Genomic DNA, 24,330 nt, shown 5'->3' with positions numbered 1-24,330 from the left:
GAGGCTGCTCTAAATTTGGCCATGACTACAAATGGCCTAGTCTGGAAGACGAAAGGCTATCTGGGTTCCTCACCGCTAGGTGGGTCGCTACTGCGTAAATGCAGTCAAAATGTCGACTAGAGTATGCCGAGTACCCACCTGTGTACCCTGATGCTAAGAAGTCTACAAATCTCGCCTTCAACAAGTGATGAGATAAGACACAAGATTTATTCAGAATCAGTGCAGTAGCTTGGGATTTCGTGATGTGCAGGATCCTAGACGGTAGTCGAATGAGCCATCATTTGCCATTGACCTTGTCATGGCCGTTCGCAAGCTCCAAAGACTGGCGTACATTTGTATCCTTAGAGGTAGCAGACCGATTTCGCCAAGCCTTAGCCACCACCCGAACGACACTAGGACTGGATGGTTCTCGCTTGATCTCGCTCCGCGCCTTCGAAAGAAAAGATGAAGAGCTGGCCAGCTGGATCACAACCGAATAATCGATCACATTGTTGTTCTCGATGGAAGAGAGACGAGGGAACACTGTCAGAGTATCGGACTCTCGAGAATTGTGCTTGCTACCTGATGCTGATCGTTCTTTATCAGGCGCGTCGAAAGCGATCCAGTCCTCATCGGACTCGGGCGGGTCAAAGTCGGGCTCATACATTCGCTTGGAACGTCTGATTAGCTGCCAGACTTCGGCAGCCTTCCGTACTATTACTTCTATCTCCGAGTAAAGTGAAGCGCGTTGCGTGTCAGGGAGTATGTCATCGATGTAACACAGTACATTGCTAACAACATTTTTTATAATGGTCTGGAGCGACTTCTCCTGCAGATCTGAATTGATAGATTGTTAGTATGTTTTGCCCTACTCGAGACCAGTCCGCACGGTTGTATGCTCGTTTTGGTTTGGGCTTCTTCGCCTGCTCCGGATGAAGGCTCCATTCAGAGTATGTTGCTCGGTGGTCTGATCCGTAATGGTCATGGTATAAGTGACATTTAACTAGCCGTGCCATGTCGTTAGTAAGTATAAGGTCGAGTACTGACGTTGCGCCAGGTTTACTGAGGGACCAGAATGTTGTTTCCCCTGGGCCCAAGCACCACTGTAGCTCCAGATGGTGGAAGAAGTTAATCAGTTCGTCCGCGTGCGCTGCAAAGCGATGGTGTACTACGCGGTGGCTCCATGCCGGGTGGTGGCGGTTGAAATCTCCCGCCAGAATTAGTTTGATGGCGCGATTGCCAGGTTCTGTGTTTTGTTGGATCGTTTGTCGGATCTTCGTTAGGACTTCCTGGGCGCTACTGGCTCGAAGGGTTTGTGCATCTCGATCGGTGGGATGTAGATTGAGAATACCAGATACTGTAGTTCGGAAGTCCATATTTTGACAGCTACTACATCTCGGTGGTCGCAGTGGACCTGGCGATGGGAAGATGTAGAGATTCTTCGGTTGACATAAACAAGACTGCGCGACTGTTTTGCCTCGGTGTCTGGTCCACCAGTAGACGTAGGTTGATAGAGTCTCCATGCACTGTGGTTGACGTGGGTGTTGTATGCTGTTTTTGGTGGTTCCTGGATCAGAAGTATGTCTAGATTTTGGGTGGTACGGTCATTGATGAGGGCCTCCATTCCTGCCCTGGTTTTCATTATATTCAGCTGTAAGATACGGAGGTTTGCTGTCATTGAGAAAGCCCGGGGGTTGAGCATGCCTGGCACATCCGGTCGCCTGTCGGGTGTTCTCCATTGCAATCTGAGCATCGTGATCTTATATTGGGGAAGCAGTATCGCTGATCGTGTTGGCCTGCGCAGTACCCGCATTTAACCTGCTCCTTACACGACCATGCTAAATAGCCGAATTGCTGGCAACGCCGGCATCGCTTCTTTTCCACCCGGTAGGCTTCTACACTCCCGATAAACCGCTGTCCTACCAGCAGTCCGTTGTTGATGATCCATTCGGCCGCCTCGGGTGTATCTAGCCAGATTCCCATGGAGGCCGATTTACCGAATAGTCGATCCTTCTTCTTCAGCCATGCAATGTCCTCGATCTGGAACTTTTTCTCATCGAGGTCATTCTCGGTCGCGATCTTCTGTATTCCCTGTTTCTTTTCGCCGTCCAGGTCGAAATTCTCGGTCGGAACCCGGTGGACCACGATCCCGAACTGTGGTTTTACTACCTTGGTATTGTTCCCCAGCTCGTCCAGCCACTCCGTATTGTCCCGGGCAGCCTCTGCGGACTGCGCGTCCCGGAATCGGATCACATAGCCGGTCTTGGTAGTACCCACCCCCGCAACTTGGACGTCTTTGGTAGTTTCTGCATTCAGAAGGGCAGTACGGATGTAGGTGTTTGCTGCCTCTGTTGGCAGGGCTCTCGAAAATCGGTCGCTATCGACATCCTGATCCAGTGTCGGTGCGGTGCTGATTCGAACACAGTTGGGCTCCTTCCTGGGGCGCGGGACTGTATTCTTGGGGTCTGGCAGCGGGTTGGCCGCGGCCACTTCCGCCCACGACCTATTCAGGGGGATGCTTGCCGGTTGTGCCTCCAATTTGGTTCGCAGGGCTCGGATTTCCTCGTGCAGACTCTCATTCTGGGCTTGTAGCTCTCTCTGGTTGTGTTTCACTTCCTTCAGCTCGGTCCTGGTGGCTTGGATCAACGCGGTTTGCTTCTCAATGGTGTGTTGCAAGTGTTCAATAATCTGTCAGATTTCCTTGGTGGTCACCCTGGGTGTGTTGGTACCGGCGGTGTTTGGTTCGATACTTAGTCTTAGTGAGTTCGCCTAGTTTTGGTGGTTATCTGCGCGTGTTTGTCTCCGTGTCTTGCGTGTGGTCGTTGATTCAGAGTTTTCCAGCGCGTCATTCCCCATCGGTCCCGGTGTGGTCGTGTTCCCAAGGGGCTCGGGAGCACCCGTGAGTGGGTCCGCCATCGCGATAATTCCCGCTCGGCACACCACAATCGTTTTATATCGCGTTGAATATCAACCAGCAATCCCACCAATGGCTGCAGTTGTTCTCAACTACTGTATTATCTGTCTTTGAACAGCTATGAACGTTTTTAGTGTGCCTTATCGAAGCCGGTAAACCTAAACAAATTCCACCTTTGGAGTTTTCTGGTGCGCGCGGTGGTCATCAAAGCAATCCGATGAATTCAAAAGTACGATCTATACGGGCAGTCATCTCACCTGATCTATACTGTTCTTATTGTTTAGCACTCTCATAAGCTAGGGAATTCGACTCGTAGGACAGCTAGCATAGAAGTATGAGGTATTTCTGATTGGAAACTCAAGCTTGTTTGAAGCTTGGGTTCTGCGACATCGAGACACGGATGTTAAACAATGCCCAGAGTACGAGTCAACATGTCGATGGTGACATCGTGTTTCCTTTGCTAACCAAGGCTACCTTCGGTCCCGAGTTGAATATGATAAACGATATTGTACTTGCCCGCAGCAGAGGATTGTGCTGTAATATCTTTCGTTTAAGGACGTAAGTCCTACAAATTCATTGATCCAATGAGAGATTACGACTGAAGGTATAGGACAAATGAGTGCTGAGGTGTATGGTTTTAAGAAGCAGGGTGTCGGAAATCATCGGGCTGTAGCACAGAATGCGAAGACTTGAGTCGTTAGGTATAATACGGAAGGCTAAAAGCGCAACAGTAGATACGTCGGACCCTGTTCATACGAGAGATATGATCGAGAGAAGGTAGTCGGACGGTCAAACCAGTCGGACGACTACAGGTTGTAAGACTGGAACGGTCGTGAGACTGGGATAGTCGTAAGACTGGAACAGTCGTAAGACTGGAGCGGTCGTAAGACTGGAGCGGTCGTAAGACTGATATAGTCGTAAGACTGAAGTTCTAAGACTGGACGGGTCGTAAGATAGTACTTGTAAGACGAGCACAGTCGAAGGAGCATCCGCTGTCGCCTGTCCCAGGCGTAAGACTCGAGAAGTCGTCAGAACGTAATTCGACGATTGCCAGAGTTCCACGCTACCTCAATGAGCGAAGGGCATGATCCTGGACGATCACCTAGGAATTTGGATATCACTCAATATTAGTGAAAGCCCCGAGGCAAATCCCGCAATTTCCTCGTGCAATCATAGGTCTTTCTTGAATCTCATGGAAACCATAAGTAAAGTTGTACTATCAAGTATTGCAGTACGCCCGCTTTCTCGGACAGTGGTTTGCGCAATTTCGATCACAGAAAGTACACCAACTTCCACGCCTATATTTGTTGTTGATGTTTTGTGTCTCGATGAAGGTGGTTAGAACCTGCAAAAATTGTGTGGGTTGTGGTCCAACCTCCCAGCTTGTGAAGATATGAAATGACCTTGATACTCAAGACAATTTGTCTTTCACTCCGACGATTAGAAAGACAAAAAGAGGCGCGTATATCAGTGAGCTAGAGCAGCCATGATCACATAGCTATTGTAGTTTTTCGGTACTGGTCCGAGAGCGGAACCAGAAGTCATCATGCGAGGTAATATCCACTGTCTGCAGGATTTCACAGTTTTGTCCTGCTCTTTATGTTCTGTGTTGAACTGTGAAGAGCCTGAACACAGGGCTGTGTTTGGTTTTGAGCCTTCGGGATCAATCCGCGCGGATGACTGGTCCCGCTTATCAGACATTCGCTGTTGTGTCCACTGCTCTGCGTTGTTGACATGTACGGCTGCGTTCTTGCATGTCTCTTCTTGTGCGAGCCTTTAAAGCCTCGATCCGGAGCGGTGGACAAAAAGATTGAGATGAGCAACTTCTCTGGCTATCAGCTATCGACTGGCTCCCTGCGAGCCAATCTTTATTTGCATCTTGATTATGTCTGAGGCATCGATACTATGACCTCAGGAATAGTAGTACATCTCTTGGAGAAGCTCCGCCTGGGACGCTTTCCGAACACTTATAGCGAGGGCATCGTTCCTTGCTATCGCTACTGCTGTTATATCCGCTGTCAATTGTCTCTCTCGTCTTGTCTGATTCTCGTTCTTCACTAGTATCTGGTCATAGTTGACGATCATAAATGATATACAACCAGCGAACTGATAATTTGGGATTAATGGCCTGATTCATGCCTTGCGGAAAATACCAAGCAGAGTGCTATTCTGAGAAGACTTGGATTTTGAGGGCTGAAGCTCCGCGGGGTGCCCTGCAGCGTTCTCAGGGCGATCGCTAGCCCAACAATCAAGAGCTTTGGCCATGTCTCTCTTGTACCAACGTGTTCAAAGCGATGTCCAGTTTGCCTGCTCAGACTTCGTAGATTTTCGGTGTGAAATCAAAGCCCCCTACTTATAGCTAGGCTATTTCGCATCGCGTAAGATGCAGGTTCGTCGATTTTGGGTAATCAGATATTCCTCTTGGGCTCAACTATCGAAGAATGGTAGTCTCGAATATCTGAATGGGATATTGACGTTCCATTGATTGAGGCTGGGGAACCATGAACCAATAACCTTCGAGTAGTAGATTTTCGGTAGCCGATTCGGGTTCATTACTTTTGGCACATAGATTTTGGCCATTAATGTCGTGAGGGAATGTGATTGAAGATATATCATCCCATCGAAGTGTGCTTCAAAAATCACGGTCTACTCCCTGATGACTGCATTCGAATAAAGGGTTTCCCAAATGACAGAAAGCCCCAAGCAATTAGATTTCGAGGAGATTTTGCTGCCAGCAAGTCTCCCTTCCATAATCTTTTGATCGATATCAGAAGCTCCTGTCGCGCCAATTGTCATTCTTAGCTGCGAAATCGAAAGGCGAAAATCTATCGCTCACGTGATCGACGGGCGGTACTCAAAATCTCTTGCTGTGTGGTCGTAGCAAAAACGGCGAGACTTGCGGGCCTTAGAGTACCTCATAGGCTTTTTGCCAGAATGTCACCGAGCACCACCTGCACATTCATTGAACGGAGGCCAGAGCTTTTTTCAGAGGAAGCCATGTGCAAGTACAGCTTGGTCTGTCTTTCCAAACGTCTCTCGGCAGCACTCGTGCCCTTTGGCTTGCTGCTCGTTTTTGGGCTAGGACAAAAGGCCTATGCTCACATCTGAGAATGACCGAGGTCAACCTAAATGCGCTGCGTTGGGAGGGTATGAAGGCATTCAGGAAATTTGAAGTGTTGTCACTATTAGTATCTCGATCCTGGTCATTCAATGCTTTGTGTAGTCTCCAGAAGTCGCCCAGAATTCGTCCATCTGGCTAAAATTTCGGGTGACTTCTTACATCCATGAAGTCAGTTCTAAATTGTTCAGCCAAAGACGGGATTGCTCACCTCTTTGCAAACCAGGGTGGAGAGTGTATTTGTGTCGCCAAAAGGTAAAAATAAGGGTGGACATTATCATACTTACAAAGGTACATTTGATCAGGTTATCATCGTGACATGTCCGACAAGCGACTGCACCATTTTTGCAATAAAGAATTGTGCTTCTCCTGTCAGCATATGAGGAGTAATGAACATTACTGGGCCCTCGGGAATTGTAAAACTCGAGAGAGTATTCTGTGCTTTAAGGCTAATAACTGCATGGTGCAGCAGATGGACAGTGGACAATAGAGAGGGAATTTGGGAAGGCCAACCGGTAAGGTCGTGGTCGACGGTCTAGTAACAATCGGGGCGCACAAGAGTGATCCAATTTGGAGACACGGTCTTCTAAGCACTAACCTAGCCAGCCATGAAGCAGAAGCCTCATTTATTGTGTTCGTTAGTCGGCGACTTTTGTGGCTCACCCATCAGTTCGTCGCGCACTTTTGAGAATGGGCTATATGTTTACCAGCGGGACGATGATGGTTCCCTTTCTGGATACTTGGCAAAGCTTCGGTACGACTGCTTAGTCAGTACATGGGAGATGGGAGAGTGTAGAGCAACTGGATCCAGGTCTAATATTGCTGTTGACTAATATTCCTTAGGAACTTAGCGTCTCAGCTGTCCAATATAGACTTGAACCGTGAATACTTCCTGCACAAATGGCTGGCAATTTGTACAGTGAATCCAAATTGAGAAGGCCGGGGGGTAGGAGCCTTTTAAGCATAGCAAATGCATGGGATGTGGATTCTGGAATCTTCTGGCATAGTTCAGCTTTATATTCTACCCAGGCAGGTACTAACCTAATGTGCTCGTCTATTAAGGTACGGTACCGGATGGGCGCTTTGTTAAGGTACGTTACCGAATGGGCGCTCTTTTGTCTCATCGGCATTGGCACGTACCCGAATTGCGCCGTCAAATATTTCTTCTCACCTCCTTACTAATCTCTCTCAAATGCCAATTGATCAAACGGAATTTAAAACGGCCCCGCAACTTTTCATGGTAGGCAGAATACTACGCGCTGCATTCTTTTCGCGCGGAGTAAAGAGCCCGGCAGAAAAACACGGGCCGGAAAACTTTGCGGTGCGTAGAATGTGCACCCAGCGTTCACAGATGCCTCATTTCTACCTCTACGGTGTTATGAGCTACTCCAGACGCTAGTGGACGCCAGTGTATTTACGGCAGGCCACTTGTTCGGTTTGCAACGGGTGCCCTCTGGCACGCAAGTAGCTAATTGACTGCTATACCAGAGTATACATAGATAGTTGGTAAAGGGAAGGTTGTTAGAGAGCAGGTATAATTTAGGAAATTCATTTAGATAAGGTCAAGTTTACTAGTACGGCGACATCAAGCAAGAAGGGATACAGGAATAGATCATATCTTGTACGGGGCCTTAAAAAGTCGTAAGCCCAGCGAGATAGCCTTTTGCGGATCTCGGACGGGAGAGAGATGCAGGATGACAGACGTTTTCTCAAGTGAACGAGAGTCCCGACAGTGCGTACGTGTATCGTACCTGTCAAGTCTTTCCATGGGACCAGGTCAATTGTGGTAAGCAAAATCTGTCCACACTTCGTAATGCTTTTGAAGAAGCTCTTTTGCCTTTGGCAAAATTTGTCTCTTGGAGTCGAGCACTATCCAAGGACAGCCAGAATATTGGTTGTTGTACAGGCCTTTCAGATACCAGTGTCACTACTTACACTCTTTCATTGTTTCAGCAACTGTAGGATAAAATAACACTAAGCCAATCCTGGCACAAAGCTGGAAGATCATTAAGCCGTGTATTGTATGTGGAATAGCAGCTTTATAGTATAATAAGAACCGGTAATTACACCTGTAATTACCGCTGAAATTTCAACTATCTTTTATAGTTTCTGATTCTAAAAATAATTGTAACAGCCTGCGGTTGACTGCAACTCACTCTTATCTCACAAATATATATAAGTAGACTTAGAAGAAAAAAGAGTTATATATATTATTATAAGATATATATATATGAAATATTTTGCGAGAGGAATAAAATAGAAAGATCTTTCTTATAATCTAAAAATACTAAAAAAGCACTGTAAAATAATAGAGAAATAAAATATTAGAGAGATAATACAGTCGCCCCACCCGCTCGCCCGTCGATTATATTAAAAAAAAATCAAATAATATACTATATAAGATAATCTTAGTATAAATAAACTACCCGGTCTCCGCAGCTTCTATCTCCATACTATCCACTAAAATAAGAAATCAAGGTTCTCACTTTACTGATTAAGAAAGCTATTATTAATCTAATCCTAAGAAATCCAACTATTAACTATCTTCCAATCTATTTAATGCGAGACGAATAAAACTCCCAGTCCGAAAGTAAAAACTAACCTCTCGGACTTAAGTCAGGATATACTTCGCGTTATCCCCGAGTATATTAATTATATATAAAAACCAGCATCAGAAGGCCGATAAAATAAACAACTGCTTCTTCCAGCTTTTTAAGCAATAAATACCAACCAGAAAGCTACTTAATATTATCTCTCTCACCAGCTCACCTACTCAACAACTAAGAAGAAAAACCCCTAAAATAACCAACCCAGTTTATCTACTTATTGTCTTCGGCGCTACCGGCCAACAAGGCCGCTCCGTCATCTCCCACATTCTTTGCGACCCTAACCTCTCTATTCAGTACACTATCCGCGCTATTATTTATGACTCCTTCCAACCCGCCGCCCAAGTCCTTCTTAGCCAGTATTCCTAAAAACTCAAGCTCGTCAGGGGGGACCTCGACTTCTTCCCTTCCATCCTCCAATCCCTTCTAGAACCTACTATTAGTAGATATAAAAAAATCACTATCTTCGCCATAATACAAACTGTCTTCAGCAAGCCGGACTTTACAGCTTGTGAAACCCGTCAAGCCCAAGCCCTCGCGTCCGCCGCCGTCGCCAGCGGGGCCGACTACCTAATCTAAAGCTCGGCGATGCATACCTGTACTGTCTTATAGAAAGAATACTCCGTACTGACATTTAATATATATACCAAAGTAGAGACATTCATTCGGGGTTTGCCGATTAGAAGTACATTTATAATACCGGTATTATTTATACAGAATCTAAAGAAGCCGGAAGGAATAATAATATTATAAGATAATAATACTAATAATAAATATACTATTACGAATATTCTTAGGGCTGATACCAAAATTTCCTAGATTAATATTGTGGCGGATTTGGAGAAGTTTGTGGGGCTTATTCTAAAAAATCCAGAAATATATAAAAAATAAAGCTTAGCAGCTGCCTCGTGCGTTTATTTCTTTCAGAAGATGGCAGAGATAGTGAGCGTTGCATTAGAAAAGAAGATACATTATCTGATTATAGAAGAAGAAATATTCTGAAGGTGCCTGCCGCCGAATGCTGCAGTAGCGGACTGTATAATAAATATATTTCGGTTTTTTAAGATATTTAGATATTATAGAGTTATCAGGGAAGAGGAAAAGATATTAGTATAGAAAGCAAGAAAGACAGTAGGCGATGGATTGGTAAGGATGAAGAAGTTTATAAAATAGATTCGATTATAATTAATAGTACTTTTTAATAGACATCTTATACAGTACTATATTATAATAATATTATTTAATCTCTGAATATCTGAGAGGAAGTGATAAGCGATGCGCAGCTTTTAATTATACTTTTTAAAAAAATTACGCCGTCTTTCGGTAGGTTGCTTAGTAGGTTGATCACTTATCAATAATCAGAAGCTGTGCTGTTTTAAATTATAATATAATAAATATTTAAAGACTGAGACAGAACTAGTTATATTAATAAGCAACCGCATAAAGCTGTCCCAGACTCCTAATAAGATAATTGAACCCAGTTAATCGCAGTATATAACAACTTTATTAAACTATCTAATAAGACTAGTCAGTTCTGCAGTCTTTTTTACTTCAGAGATATTCTATATCGTCACACCGCCAGATCGACTGTGGCTACTTAGATATAATAGTAATTAAAATCTAAACACCAGAACTTCGTATCCAGTCTTTTTAATCTATAATCTTCTAATTATAATATACGGCACGTTCGGAAGCAGCAGCGCTGGGGAGATCCTAGTAGAAAACCTTAACTATCATCTATTAGTATAGAACTACTGCGAGGTATAAAACTCGAATAATATTGGAACTGGATAGTTCTCGCTTAATCTCACTCTGGATTATAACCGAATAATTATTTTCTTTATTATTCTTTAAATATAAAAGCAGAAACATCTTAAAAATAGTTAGAATATTAGATATTTAAGATCTGTATTTAATACCTAATACTAATTATTTTTATTAAAAATACAGAGTTATATATTTATTTAGAATATTAAATTAGCTACTAGATTATAGTTCTTAATTATATATAATATATTAATTATAATTGCTAGCTTCCTCAACATTATGTACTGTAACTTAACTGGTAATAACATCTCATAGTGGAATCTATGAATACTAATATTCTTATCTAGTCTATATATGGATTCTTGGTTTTACTAGAGGGTTTCGGAAACAACAGAAGAGAGTAAATGGTGACAGCAGTTTCCGGGATCGCAGTATAAAGCACAACTGTTGTGTTACAGTTAATTTTAAAGAGATCCAAAGCTAGTGGTGTGATTTAAAGCGAATATATTTTAATTTGACCGATGTAAGTAATGTCCGTTTTTATACGCTTTCAACGAGTCCGAATAAGCATAAAGAATTTCAGTCCGGTTACATGGAGAGAAAAGATTTTGGATAGATACTGTATACTGCTAAGCTTGCTGTCATCTACTGATTACTACTTACATTATCCGACCTTAACACAACAGTCTGTCGTTCTGAGAAAGAATCCACAGATTTCTTATTTGAAGTTCAAGAAAGTCTCGCAGTCCAGCCAGATTCAATGAAGCTTGGCGGCGTCTTGTGCATGAGGTTTTCGTACTCAAGTCATACTCTTACCCGGATTTCTGTATCATCGAGATCTGAAAGTGAAGTATAGAAAGGGCCTGCTCCCCTAATAAAGGGGTTGAAAAATATATTCATAATATTACAGATCTTGAGTCTACTAGCCAACATCTACCGAAAAAGGCTCAATCCTCCTAGAATAACTCTTTTGAACCATGGCAGCTTGGCCTACCACTTACTGGAAAGACTTTTCCTCCACTTGTAATACTATTGATCTTGGTCCAAAAGGTAATCTAACAGCAACATGCTCTGCCCTAAATGGAACCCAGTTTAAGAGTTTTCTGGAACTTTCACAATGTTATGTCAATCGGGACGGCAATCTTAGCCCCTTGAAAAGGTAAAGCTTGACCAGATGATAAAGTCACAGTATTTGACTAAGTTGGGTAAGCGGCGATGCGTTCTCCGACTGTGGAGGATGTCTATCCTGGCTAGATCACAATGTTTCGGATCATAAAATGAATACAGCATGTCCTGGAAGTGGAAAGGTCTATATTACATATACTGATCTAGGTATGCTTCTGAATGTCTTGTGCAGCTTCTTGTTCAGTGCTTAGAATGCATTAGACACGACTATTTATAATCGTGATGGGCTGCTAGGCTGTTTTGGAGTTGAGACCCAGACAATCTTGGATGATGTTCAGACTATAAAGAAAATTGGAAACATGTCAAAATCAGTTAGCAACATGGCAAGTCCCACCAAGAGCAATCCCACCAATAGCTCATAGGGTGATACCTAGGGGGGTCAGTTTGGGTATTGAGATCTTATTGCAGAATCTATACAGTATTCATATATAGCAACTGTTCTTATAAATTGAGTATTCTATTGATCCTTCTGAATCTGCATTTAATCTATTGTGTTCAAAAGCTTAAATTGAGTTAATCACACAATTTGAAACATTCAAAGCTAATATCAGGTGTCACTATTCACGCTTGTTTTGCCACCTTGTCCAGAATCTTGTTTTGTCAAACGACCCTTAACGTATAAATATTGTGATTTCCTGTTCATTGAAAAGATTTATGAAATAGGTTACTCTTGTTAAGCAGAACTTTAGTAAAGTTAGAAGACGAAAAGAAATACACCGCTATCTGGGCGAATTTGACAATCTCATTATGGCGAAAAATTCGTCGCATTCATCTCGCAAGGCCAAGCAAAGCCTACATCTTCAGATCAGCAGGGAAGAAGACTGGAGACAATACTCTGATCCTGCCATACGAAGAAAGCTACAAAACCGTATTGCACAGCGAAAGCACCGTAACGCTTCTTTCTACCGCTGGTGAAAGATCTAGTACACTGAGTTGTTATAGGTCTTAAAATGAAGCTCTTGAAGCTCAAGTTGAAATCCTTAAAAGAAAAGACTATATCGCAATCAGATCCATTGCACACAGACTCTAAGCAAGTGAATTCCTTTTCTTTGAAAATAGATGACAACAGTCACTACAACTCTGGAGGGACACCTTGGCCCGAGAACACACACATGACATTGTCGACAGACGCATTGGCTTCGGCAGGTGCAGAGCTGCAGATTGTGAACAAAACACCTTCGTCGCAAGATGATGTCTTGGTAATTGCTCTATAAAAACTTATCACAGAAGATAGCTAAACTCAAACTACACAGGGCAATTATCAAAAAGACCTTTCTCTCATGTCTGATTATTGGGATCTCGAAATATTATAGTATAATCATTACAGGCGATCTCGAATTCGGCCTGACCAACAAACATATCACAATTATTTCTGAACCTTACTGCCAAGATGCTAGCATCATTAACTTATTGAGCGGGCCACATTAAAGTTATAGAATTGTTTAAGATACAGTTTATTTGGTATATAGCTTTTACTAAATTTTCAGCATCCTGCTTAATAGTTTACCCGAGCTAATAGCTTAGCAGTGGCTCCGAAAACATTATAGTGTGTTTGTTGGTCAAGCCAATTTCGAAAACCTTTATATCTGAGACGAAACTTTGACGTCCCATGTTACTTTCTGTCTATTCGTGTTTTTGGACCAGACATAGAATAGACGTTAGAAGTGCACTACTTTTGGGATCTCTAGTACTTCGGTTTTGTCCATACAATAATGCTATCAAAAGTCCTAAGCATTTCAGACCCATCCTGGTTGACTATTTAGCTTTACATGGTAGTTATATGGTTTTAAAAACGGCCTTTCCCGTCAACCACTTATCAAAACTAAGATACAAAAGACGATGAAGATTCACGATCAACAGTAAGTGTGCAAAAGAACTTCAAAACAGCTGGAAGACATACAACAAAAATAATCAAGTTCATTTCAGTACCACTGTCAATTTATAAGTTAAAATTCCGTCAATAGTAAGTCGGAAACTTACACCAAAACTGCAATTGGGGTCATTGCATAGGTCAAATCGTCAGACGATAATAAGGGTACTGTAAGCCGTAGACGTGCAGCACTTGCAATGATTGTTCTGAGTATGCATCCTTAGAAGTGGTTAAGGAACCAGAGGAGTGTTTCGGTACTCACATGCAAGCCAACAAAGACAGTATCGAAAACCTCTTCTGATCTGGTTTCGATAATGGCAGATGCCAGAGAAGTAAACCAAATAGTAAAACAAGACTCATATCAGTTGTTATGTTGAAAACTGCAACAGAGATATAGGTAGCCACCTGGCTGATACACTCTCCTTGCTCAAGAAAGTTCCAGGACTTTGAAATTGGGCGGCAGGCAAAAACAAAACAGCACACCAAAATAAACGACCCTAAAGTTGTAAGTATTGTAATGACCAGAATGGTTTTGCGAAGCCATTGAACTTCGAGCAGGCGGACAAGGCGATGCAATAAAAGAAGCTGCGAAAGTCTTGCTAAATAAAGCCCCAGAACAAATAGACAAGACACGGTCAGTAGAAGCTAGAGAAGGTTAGTTATATCCCGGAACTCTAAGTATTGACTAAGGTGACAATACCCTCTTATATCTGTTAATAGTACTTGTATCAAGAGCATGTATATGAGATCCCAGTCCGGCATAGTCGAGAGCATCTGATGGTGATTAGTGCTAGGATATGAATAATTTGTCAACGTACATATCATACATAGAATCAGTATCTGTGTTGTAAGACACAAGGTCTTATCTTAAAGTCAGCTAAAATATCCTCAATTGCCAGATGTGATGACTTACCCACGACGATAAAAGACATACTATATTCAAAGCCTTTTTAGAAACACTGTCGGACTCGATATTATGGAAGAATATCACTTACTTTCTCCAATGTCAAGCCTATTTGTTGTTCGATACCTAGAGTACAGCCGTATAGCTAGGCAGGCTGAAGATAGCGCCAGACCTACTACAAAGAAGGTGTGGATGGGAACATACAGATTTGACGAACTAGATTCGGACATGTGGTCTGATATAGTGAAGGTCTAAGTCCAAGTCAAACGGTGACACAGCCCTTCTTTGGAAGAAGCAGTGTTCTTGCTTGGTTATATATTTATCAATCCCAAGGCCGAACTGTGTACAGCGGATCTCGAAATTGCCTTGACTAACAAAGATAATATGATTTTTTTTCAGAACTGCGCCAAGATACTAGCGTGGGCAGATGATCATGTAATTAAGGCCTGGTGTAAATATTAGCATTAGATGAGAATACACATCTAGAGAGTATTAAGCACACGGATTTTTTTAAATGACTTATGCCGAGATCTGTTATAAGTCATCATAAAGTAGGATCTATATTTAGGTAGAAACGATTTTCTCACCAGATTGTCGTGCTAAGTATGCCTGTGACAAAATATTTGATAATAATTTTAGACTAATTCTGGACCCTACTTCTATGAAGACATAAGAAAATAAAAGAGAGTAAGGGAGTAAACTTAATAAGATATTATATACCTATATGCTCCTACTTAAAAGGATAAGATAAGGCTAGTAACAAGGCTATTAACAATCAGAGATTAGCATAAGAACTTATCCTAACTTGCAAAAAATAAATACAATAACACATACTGTAAATATGAGTAGCAACTTTGACATATATAATGAATTTGTAGTATCCAAGTTCGATCAGGACTGATTTCAAATCTCTGAGACTGAAGAACTTGAAAATTCTCTTGGGAGGATATCAGGCCAGTAAGAAAAGGAATAGTAAAAGTACTGTACTGTAGCATTAAGCCCGACTCTGTGACTAAAATAAGTACCTTTCCTTTTTTCTGGGTAAATTCAGTTTCTCATCGGCATAAACACTAGATCTTCGCAATGAAGATCTTTAATACGCCACGCGATATCTGGTTCAGCATCAGGGACTTTCTGTCTCCGTCAGATGTTGAGAACATCCTCGATACTGGCTCTAATATCTGGCAACAGATATTGATAAGAGTTAGCTGATGCCTTAACATTTGATCAATGTGCTCCGGTTCTAATTGGCCATGACTTGGGCGCCTTTCGCTCAAAAATGTCTTCGAAATGTCTATAACTAGCTCTTGTTGCGAATGACCATTCAGGTGATCTAAAGTAGAAAGATCAAAAGTTTTTAGCTGCACTTCGAGACGGATGGGAATACTGTACCTTTTTTCTTTAATAGCATTGTTTCCTGTCAGACTTGGAGCCTCATCAGACTCTATGCGGGCCGCTACCGGGGGTTTTGTTCTACGCCTCTTGTAGCGAGCGGCTTCGAAATCTGACGCCATCACGAACTCTAGAGTAATATTGCACCAAGAATACTAATAACTTACAAGGGTAACCTTACATGATATATCTTACCTATCCTTACCTAATAATTTATAATGCTATTACCCTCCCAGCATGGGTGAATTTCTATGATCCAAAAGAAGACCGATCGTGTTCGCCCAAATTTATCACAGTAACATGAACGCAGTATTCAGTCACCTACTTCTTCTATCCTAACTACAGCCACTAACCTCTGCCGTAGTTGTTATCAATTCTTAAAACCATTTCAAATCACCTTTATACGTATCTATTATGCAATTCATCTCCTTTCTCCCTACACTGACCGCATTGGCCAACTTGACAGTCCTGGCCTTCTCCACTGCTGGCGATACGCGGAATGATACCCGTATAGCCCAAATACGTTTGTTCAGTGCGCCCGGCTGCTTAAAACAGGACCTGGGAGAATTAGGAATATTTGGGAACTACATCAATCAATGCAAGACCTTTGGCGATGTTATTATCCAGTCAATTAATTTTGAAGTTCATATACTCGGCTGTGATGGTAAGCTTTTATACAAATTCTATATACCTACAAGCTTGGACCTTGACTAATATCATTAGTGCAAATTTTCAACGACAAGGCCTGTACTGCTGGTGAACACAATATGACTGTTGGAAAATGCCTTAGCAATGAGCTTTCAGGATATAGAAGCTATAAACTGGTGTGCAGTTATTTTTCCTTCAGGTGACCGTGGTTATAGCATGCTTTTGAGAAGTATTTCGAGTATTGTGTTTATGTGATTTAAATTGCACTATTACAGCCTTGGAATCTGAGTCACTACTTACAGTACAACAAGGAAAGATATGAGATCTACTTCCCTTTTGGACTTACCCTTAATGTCTTCGGCGTGATTACTAGGAATGAAACAGTAGAATTACAGTACCCTTGGAGAAAGTTTTTACCAATTCAAAAAATGGTGTTTACTCACGATACTGTTACTACCATGATCTCGCGATAAAAGAGATACAGCCAACTGAAATCACGAAATGAGATCCAGAACACAGAACACATCCGAATGCGCGTGCTGGTTGGTGGAATGGCTTTGCCCGCAGGGGTAGGGACCTACGACATGGCTGCAAACTTGAGCTGCAGGCGCAAGATAGAAAAAGGACATATGTTTGACTGCCGACTGGTGTGAAAAGCAAACTCTGGGCAAAGATAGAATGATATAGTACAGTACACACCCAAGCCCAAGAGATTGAAAGTTGTTGATAAGTAGATACTGTAACTAGGAAGGGATACTGAGTTATGGAGTCAGAATGTTGCAGTAGTCCCTGAAAGTACTGTACCTTAACTAACAAACACATCATAGTTGTTTCTGCGTCTCACTCCCAAGATGCTAGCATTATTATATTATTTATTGAGCGGGCCGTATCACAGTTTTGGGCTTGTAGAAGATATGGTCTATTCAATGGCTGCATTTATCAGACTAATCGTCTCGGACACTGTACTCTAGTCAGAATTATCGGTGTTGATATAGTCGGGGATTGCGCTAGAATCGCCTCGAAACTTATGGTATCACTTGAACAAACGCATAATGACTTATAAATATCTCAAAAAGACAGGAGAAGGAGTACATACTGGTTTTGTTTTTTAAACTCAAACTATTCTTTTCTTTGATGTTAATCGTATTGCAATTATACTGGTCACATTATATCTATTACCCACAAACTTAGAGTCCAAATGGGTCCCAGATCCTTTGGCTTTATTGTCTGTGCTAGTTTATCTAGACTAGTCCTCGGTTGCGGAGAATTCAACTCTACATGTAAAGATATCAAAGGCAGTGTAACAGGTGACTTGACTTCTAGCTGCTACAATATATCATCTCAGTTGTGGGAGAAAGCAAGTCTAGACATTACAGAATGCGAAATTACCTTGCCAAAATGGAGTATTGTGTAAGAGACTTCAGATTAGAAATCTTGGTTATGTTCTCAACTGATATCACCTTGACTTTCATAGATCACTCAAGGAATGTGGATTTTGGTATGAAGGATCAGTGGCTTTCAACAATTGTCTAGTATCTAAAGCCGGGTATGAACCTATTCTTCTAGGTATGGTAGAGTCTTTGCCTGTTGTTATATTGACTGACTCAAGTTTAGACGAATTTGTTGAAAATCAAGATGGTAGACTCAAGTGTGGATGTGCCTGGCCTTGAATTTTGTTTTCAAGAAATGAAAACTATCAAAGCTGCTACTGTATAGCTCGTTTATGATTTTTCGGTTTAAATAATCGTCCGGTACAGAATTTTTCGATATCAGTTTCGCTGCTAATGACATCTGCATTGTTTTCGAATCCTAATGCCAAGCCACGCTAGTCTGTATATGGATTATACACTTTTTATGCGAGAATGTCGACGCGTTTTGTATCGTAAATCGTAGTCACATGAATACGGTACCGCGGAAACCGGCGGTATTGTGATACAAATGCCTTGGTGTCGGCGTATAGTGAGTATGTTATAGTGCGTCATTGAACAGTCGACCTATCTCAGTGTGCGGGCATGTTTCTTCAGAATTTGTCTATTGAAGATTCTATATATCGTGACGGAAGCAGCGAACAATGCAACGATACGACATCTTCTACCACTTCTTCTCCGTAATCACACCAGCCCAAGGGTGATCTGCCCGCCCATACATGATATCAGTAAGCCAGCTCTTGATCTTCCCAGTCACCTCTCCCATTTCACCATGCGCTCCCATTGAAATCATGATGTCCTGCCCTCGATGTCGAATGTGCGAGACCGGAGTGATGAACCACTACAACAGTATGAGCCAGCGAATCAACATGTCTGATATTGGATGAGCAAAAAAAAAAATCGAAACACTTACCGCCGTTCCCGCAGAAAACGATTCCAACAGACAACCATTAGCAGCTGCAGTAATGACTTCATCAATAGTAAACTTCCGCTCGGTAACCACTAGATCCCTGAACCTCTCTCTCGCGAGCTCTAGGCAACTCCGCCGCGTGACCCCGTCAAGGATGAGCTGGTCATCCAGGGGTGCGGTGACGAGCTCTTTCTTGCCATCCTTTCGCAGCCAGACCACGAAAAAATTACTACCCCCAGCTTCAGTACATTCGCCATCCTCTCCATAGAGCCACAGTGTCTGATGGAACCCTTCACGGGCGGCCGCCTGCGAAGCAAGTACCGAGGGCCCATAATTCGCGCCGACTTTGGCATAGCCGAAGCCTCCAATCCAGGAACGAACCATGTCATTCGGGGATGTCAGCAGCTTCATTCCACAGGGCACAGCGTCGACGCGGGGCATGTAGCCAAGGAGAATGTACATGGTCGCGCTCTGCGGCGCCTGGACGCCGAGAGACGGTTGGGTGCCGATGACCGTTGGTCGGATGTAAAGGAAGTCTCCGGCGCGGTCTTCGGGCAACCATTTGGGCGCATCAACTGCAAGCAGAGCATGGATTAGTTGCTGCAGGTCTGTCGCGTCCACGCAGGGTAGAGAAATGCGGCTGCAGGACATTTGCATGCGAGCTGCATTATGTTCTGTGCGGAAGACACGGAGCTTGCCGTCGTAGCCGCGGTATGCCTTAAGGCCTTCGAAGCATTCGGTCGCATAGTGCAAGCACGACGCCGTTGGCATGAGACTCAGAGGGCCATAGGGCCTTAGCTCGGGGGTGGACCAGCCCTTGGTCGCGTGCCATGTCGCCAAGATCATATGGTCAGTGCAGATCGTTTCGTCGCCGGTACAGGCATTGGCCGCGTCTGGGACATCCCTTGGGCTATTGGTGTAGGTGTAGATAAGTTTGGATGCGTCGAGACGCTGAGGCGTGGAAGGTTGGGGGGCACATGTGAAAGCCATATCAACGGCCGTGGCTGTGCTTAATATTAGAGTCGAAGTCTAACGATGGTGGAAGAATTCTCGTGGAGGGCTATACTTATAGATTCTACTTCTCTATGGTCTATTGAGAGCACGGAAGATATATACTCCGTATGCTGAAGTGGGGCGAATAGTAGGGCGTAGCAACACGCCCTACTAATTTTCGCCGGATCCACACATAGAGAGAGTGGGGACATACTAAGGCACATAAGGCAGAGTATAGGGCGTACTAATAACAGACTTTACTCCACTTCTATATTTTCAACCATCTCCTTTCGACGAGGGAGTCCTTATTTAAGCAAAATTCTTCGTACATCAGGCTGGAAGGAGCTGGGTACTTCGTCATGGAATTGGCCATACTGCAAGCCATATTGATTAGCATACTCATCGAGAGATTATTACTCCTGAGCAACGTCCTCTGTTCAGCGGCTACACATATATAAATGTCCGCATCAAGAAATGTCGCTAGAGCCCTCTATGATTCCCAACCGGGCCAATGCTGCAGTCTCTACCACCAATACTTATATAAATCCTGCATCCACGGCGCAAGTGGCTGATCCTTCACAGTTTTCCTGGGTGAGCCGTTTATTTCTGTTTTGATCACTGCACTCCCTTAGGCCTATCCAGCGCAGATACTGATTATCGTACTGAAGTGGAAGAAATTCCATGTCGTGGCAACAGGAACATATTTTGTGTTCAACACCTCACTCGGGACCTCTCTCCCATCCGGTGCCAAAGACAAACTCGCCATGGCCTTTCAGTTCTCGACGGATGACATGCGACTGGTACTTCCAACATCGCTGTACATGGCAGGGTTTGCCCTTGGGCCTCTTGCCTTCGGCCCATTAAGCGAGTATTTCGGTCGGAAGCCCATCTTGCTCGTCACCTGCGCGATATATCTCATCTTCACGATGGGATGTGCCCTGGCTCCCAGTTTTCCAGCTCTCCTTGTGTTCCGTTTGATTGCTGGAGTGGGAGGAGCAGCTCCAAACGCTGTCCTCGGTGGACTATACACAGACATCTATGCGAACCCTCACCACCGTGGTATGGCAATGTCGTGGTTCATATTCACAGCGATCATCCCGTCCCTTCTTGGACCAGCAATATCTGGATTTGTGGCTACTGCATCATGGAGATGGCCGTTCTGGACTGGTCTGATTACTGGCGGTCCTGCGCTGCCACTGTTGTTGACCATGCCGGAGACGTATTACCCAGTATTGGCCCGAACACATAATAACTCCTTGATTCCTGGAGGATCAAAGCCTCGCTTGCTGCAATTAGCAGACATGGTCCAGTTTCTGCAGCGCCCCTTCGTCTTATTGATGAAAGAACCAATTGTCCTCTTCTGTTCGGTCTACCTCGCAATGACCTATTCTCTGTTGTTCCTTTACTTTCAAGGATATTTCGTGGTGTTTCAAGGTAAGTTGAGCTGGCATGGTCCGCGTGCGATATACAGCTAATGATTGTTTTTCTGGATCCACAGAGATGTATGGAATGTCGGCGGGTGTGGCGGGGCTGGCTTTTCTTCCAAGTATGTGCAACATAAAGCCACCATGTCATCCATTGCTGACAATATGTTTAGTCTTGCTCGGCTCAGTAATTGCCCTGCTGTTGTTCTCACTGTACAGCACGTACCATTCCAACGCCCTGAAAGCAGGCCTTGACTGGGCGACTGTGGAGGAGTACAGGCGGCTTCCTATCGCTTGTATTGGGGCGCCTATTCTCCCCGTCTCGCTCTTCTGGTTTGGGTGGTCCTCAAATCCCGAAATCCACGCTGTAGTGCCCATGATGTCGGGGATATTTTTTGGCATCGGTTATCTGCTCATCTTCATGTCTCTCCTCAACTACCTGACCGATGCGTACCCACACTGGTCAGCGTCGGCTGCTTCCGCCGCCAGCACCTCACGAGCCCTCTTTGCAGTGGCCCTTCCATTAGCAACAACGCCAATGTACGCAAACCTCGGCATCAGTTGGGCGAATTCAGTGCTGGGTTTCATTTCCATTGCCTTGGGGGTCGTTCCGTTTGTTCTGATAAGATATGGTGCGCAGATTCGCCGGAGAAGCAAGCGAGCGCACACTGATGCAACAAACCTGTCCCTAGAGTAGTTTGAGTCATGAAGAAGAATAAGCCGTTGATCTGCAGCTTGTTGAAGGGGAAATCGTAGATGTTCGGGGACACGATGAGCCATGACATCACTCGGCACGGACTGGCTTACAGTCTGATAATCGATTATGTAAGCACCGTCCGCCAAGGGAAAGATCACTCGAGTCACTCCCATCTTTCCGTGGCCAAATTCAACTACAAAACACCAATTTACCATGTGACGCCCAGAGGACTCTTCGGACGACGTCTACTTACTTTTGCCCGGTGCGCCAAGCTGAACCGAATAATGGACCAAAATCTCTTCCCCTCCGCATTCCCGCGGTTGACTTCACAGCGCTCAGTGGCACAGGGCGAAAGCGCCTCCTGTATGTCTTTTTCTTCCACCTGGACCAGTAAAGAGCTAATTGTGTTCAACCAGCGAGTCGCATTGTCCATCCATCGGCAAATCCCTTTAGCCCCTTTGAGTTGTTTGAATCAGGACCCTTCTATTCTTTCGGCCTCCCCCCGAACGCGGCGCACACCCCGCACGATCAAGCTTCTTCCGCCAACTTCCTTGAGCTGATTCCTGGCACACAACATGCAACCCTCAGCGGAACATCATTGCTTAACTTAGCGTCTGCCGAATATGAAAGTCATCCGGCTACTGAAAATACCTCCCATAATACTTTTGTGGACGCCGAACAAGACGCCGGGTTTTTCGCTGATCTTTGGGATAGCTGCCAGTGGGAACTTGGAGACACCTTCTCTACTGACCAGGACCCTGTCTCATTCGATCCAGCGCTCAATGCTTTAGAGACGAATGCCAGGGATGTCTGTGCGTACGGCAACATGGCCCTTGCGGCAAATTCTCTGCCGGAGCAAAGAACGGGTCATTGCGGACTTCCACGCCGGAGAAGCAGATACTTTATACGGGGAAATCAAGAAAGAGCTAATGGGGTTATCCCTGCGACGAGTGTACAGCCCTCGTATGCCTTAATGCGGTGGCAACAGTCGCCTCCCGAAGACGAACCTGCCCCAATCTCGACCGTGAAGGCTGCGGTTCAAAGCTCACTACTTTCTGCCCATTCGCGTCAGGCCTTGGAAATGGCCAGTGATGAAAGGCTTCCCTCCGAGTCAGATGCAATAGACCCTTTCATATCATATCGGCGACCTCGGTCCCGAGCAACTTCAACAACAAGTGGCGAAAGCCAGACTAGTGCTTCTTCCCGCCACTCGTATGATTCAAGTGTATCAAACAGTGCGATCAAGAAAAGGCCACAGAGTCGATCCAAAAAAAGTCGATCAGGCAATGGAAAAGGCAAGTCTTCGACATCACGTACTCAGCGTCCGTTCTGTTGTACATTCTGTTGTGATACGTTCAAGACCAAATATGATTGGATGCGACACGAAAAATCACTACACCTGAACCTTGAGAACTGGGTTTGCGCACCTTTTGGCGGTACCGTGGTTCTACAATCAACCGGCCGGACTCATTGCGCGTATTGTAGTATGTTGGATCCTACATTAGAGCATCTGATGGAACATAAGCATGGAGCATGCGACGGGCAGCAGCGCAAGTTTCGACGCAAAGACCACCTTGTCCAACATTTACGCTTCGTGCATTGTCTTACGACAGTTCCTCTTCTTACTGACTGGAAGATCGAAACAAATGACTTTGACTCTCGCTGCGGTTTCTGCGATCGTCGGTTTGGGACTTGGTCCGAACGTTGTGACCACCTCGCCCTACATTTCCGACACGGGGCTACTATGGCAGAGTGGAAAGGTGACCATGGATTTCCTGCTTCAATCGCATCCCAGGTGACCCGCGCCGTCCCGCCGTACTTGATTGACCTCGAGTCGCGGACCTTGGTCCCTTTCTCTGCTACTAACAGGCAGGTTGAGGATCACTTCTCTCAGATGCTTTCACGCGCGATGTTGGGAGGTGATTCTGACGCGACGGAGACTAATGATCATCAATCAAACGAACATTCGGACTTGCGTGACCGATTTAGTGAACTGGACGTCCAAAATTCGTCACCGGACTGCTATACTCAGGTCCTTATTCTTCATCTGCGTCACTACGCACAGGAGCAAGCGCGTCTGGGGGTCGCCTCTACCGATGAAATGTTCCAACAAGAGGCGAGACGCTTACTCTTCGACTCGGATGATCCGTGGAATCAAACTATTGCCGATCGTCCTGAGTGGCTTGCAGTTTTTCGAGAGCAACACCTGCACCGTAGCCATGCCTTACCGGGTATGCCATACCAGATGCCTTAACTCAATCTGATCTGGCACTGTGGCATCCCAATTTCATCGGGTCCAGGGAACAATCTACGTTAAGAAACGGACGGCAGCATGGCAAGCGAAGGTATAAGTCCCTATAACATAACGCCAACTATCTAGACACAGCAGTAATTGCAGTCATTGTCCAAGACTTTGAGCTGCAACTCGCAAGGACGCATGCAGAAGCCGGCATCCGATGCACACCAGAGTCTGCGGTTCCTCAACCAGCCCGAAAG

General features: G+C 44.4%; 3 protein-coding genes across 3 annotated transcripts; 2 read left to right on the top strand and 1 right to left on the bottom strand.

Moving 5' to 3' along the window:
- Positions 1-18,386: 18,386 nt before the first annotated feature.
- ASPACDRAFT_1903571 (uncharacterized protein) lies at positions 18,387-19,773 on the bottom strand. The gene is made up of 2 exons (XM_020198793.1): positions 18,724-19,773; positions 18,387-18,651 (listed from the first exon to the last, which is right to left on the bottom strand). Exons 1-2 carry the CDS (start codon positions 19,708-19,710, stop codon positions 18,475-18,477), a joined length of 1,164 nt encoding a protein of 387 aa, XP_020054903.1. The 5' UTR covers positions 19,711-19,773; the 3' UTR covers positions 18,387-18,474.
- A 234-nt stretch (positions 19,774-20,007) lies between these two features.
- Positions 20,008-21,886, top strand: ASPACDRAFT_1881911 (uncharacterized protein). The gene is made up of 3 exons (XM_020198267.1): positions 20,008-20,304; positions 20,388-21,151; positions 21,261-21,886. The coding sequence occupies exons 1-3, from the start codon at positions 20,188-20,190 to the stop codon at positions 21,832-21,834; spliced, it is 1,455 nt and encodes a 484-aa protein (XP_020054902.1). The 5' UTR covers positions 20,008-20,187; the 3' UTR covers positions 21,835-21,886.
- A 147-nt stretch (positions 21,887-22,033) lies between these two features.
- On the top strand, positions 22,034-23,745 carry ASPACDRAFT_1881910 (uncharacterized protein; the record flags this gene model as incomplete). Its single annotated transcript, XM_020198266.1, has 2 exons — positions 22,034-22,197; positions 22,251-23,745. Coding segments are annotated over exons 1-2 (1,572 nt in total), but the record flags the coding sequence as incomplete, so codon positions are not given.
- Between the last annotated feature and the right edge of the window lie 585 nt (positions 23,746-24,330).

This window comes from Aspergillus aculeatus (assembly GCF_001890905.1).
Source record: "Aspergillus aculeatus ATCC 16872 unplaced genomic scaffold ASPACscaffold_11, whole genome shotgun sequence".
Lineage (NCBI taxonomy): Eukaryota > Fungi > Ascomycota > Eurotiomycetes > Eurotiales > Aspergillaceae > Aspergillus > Aspergillus aculeatus.
The sequence above is the reverse complement of the archived record's forward strand: the minus strand, read 5'-3'. Positions and strand labels throughout refer to the sequence as shown.